Here is a 346-nt window from a genome sequence, read left to right on the forward strand (position 1 = left end):
CTCCAGCTTGGTCTACTCACAGGAGAAAGCTCCGTCCTTGGTCTCTCTCACTAGGAAGAGGCTGAAGTAGCCCACCAGGTCATCTGGCAGATCCAGCTTGGAGGCCACAGCCTGGGAGCGAGAGCAGGAAGTCATCACTTCCCGCAGAGAGGGACCACTTTGACATCCTTACCCCGTGGCAGGATCCAGCCCCTGTGTGTTACGGGGCCTCCCAACAGCAGGAAGGCAGCAGATCTGCAGCGCTGGGGCCAGGGAAGGGGGGACAAGCAGGGCCCGGGGAGTCACAGGGGCAGGATGGGATCCCTCCCCAGAGATGACGTCCAATGAAACATGCTGGGGACCTCCC

General features: G+C 61.3%; 1 protein-coding gene across 1 annotated transcript in view; it reads right to left on the reverse strand.

Moving 5' to 3' along the window:
- SNX17 (sorting nexin 17) overlaps positions 1-346 on the reverse strand; it is a gene marked incomplete at its 3' end in the record, with an annotated part of 4,680 nt that overhangs the window by 1,247 nt on the left and 3,087 nt on the right. The window contains exon 5 of the mRNA XM_010172275.2: positions 21-111. Within this exon, the coding sequence (XP_010170577.2) occupies positions 21-111 (91 nt within the window). The remainder of the gene's footprint in view (positions 1-20; positions 112-346) is intronic.

The sequence above is a fragment of the Antrostomus carolinensis genome, unplaced genomic scaffold (assembly GCF_000700745.2).
Source record: "Antrostomus carolinensis isolate BGI_N321 unplaced genomic scaffold, ASM70074v2 scaffold26937, whole genome shotgun sequence".
In the NCBI taxonomy this organism is placed as follows: Eukaryota; Metazoa; Chordata; class Aves; order Caprimulgiformes; family Caprimulgidae; genus Antrostomus; species Antrostomus carolinensis.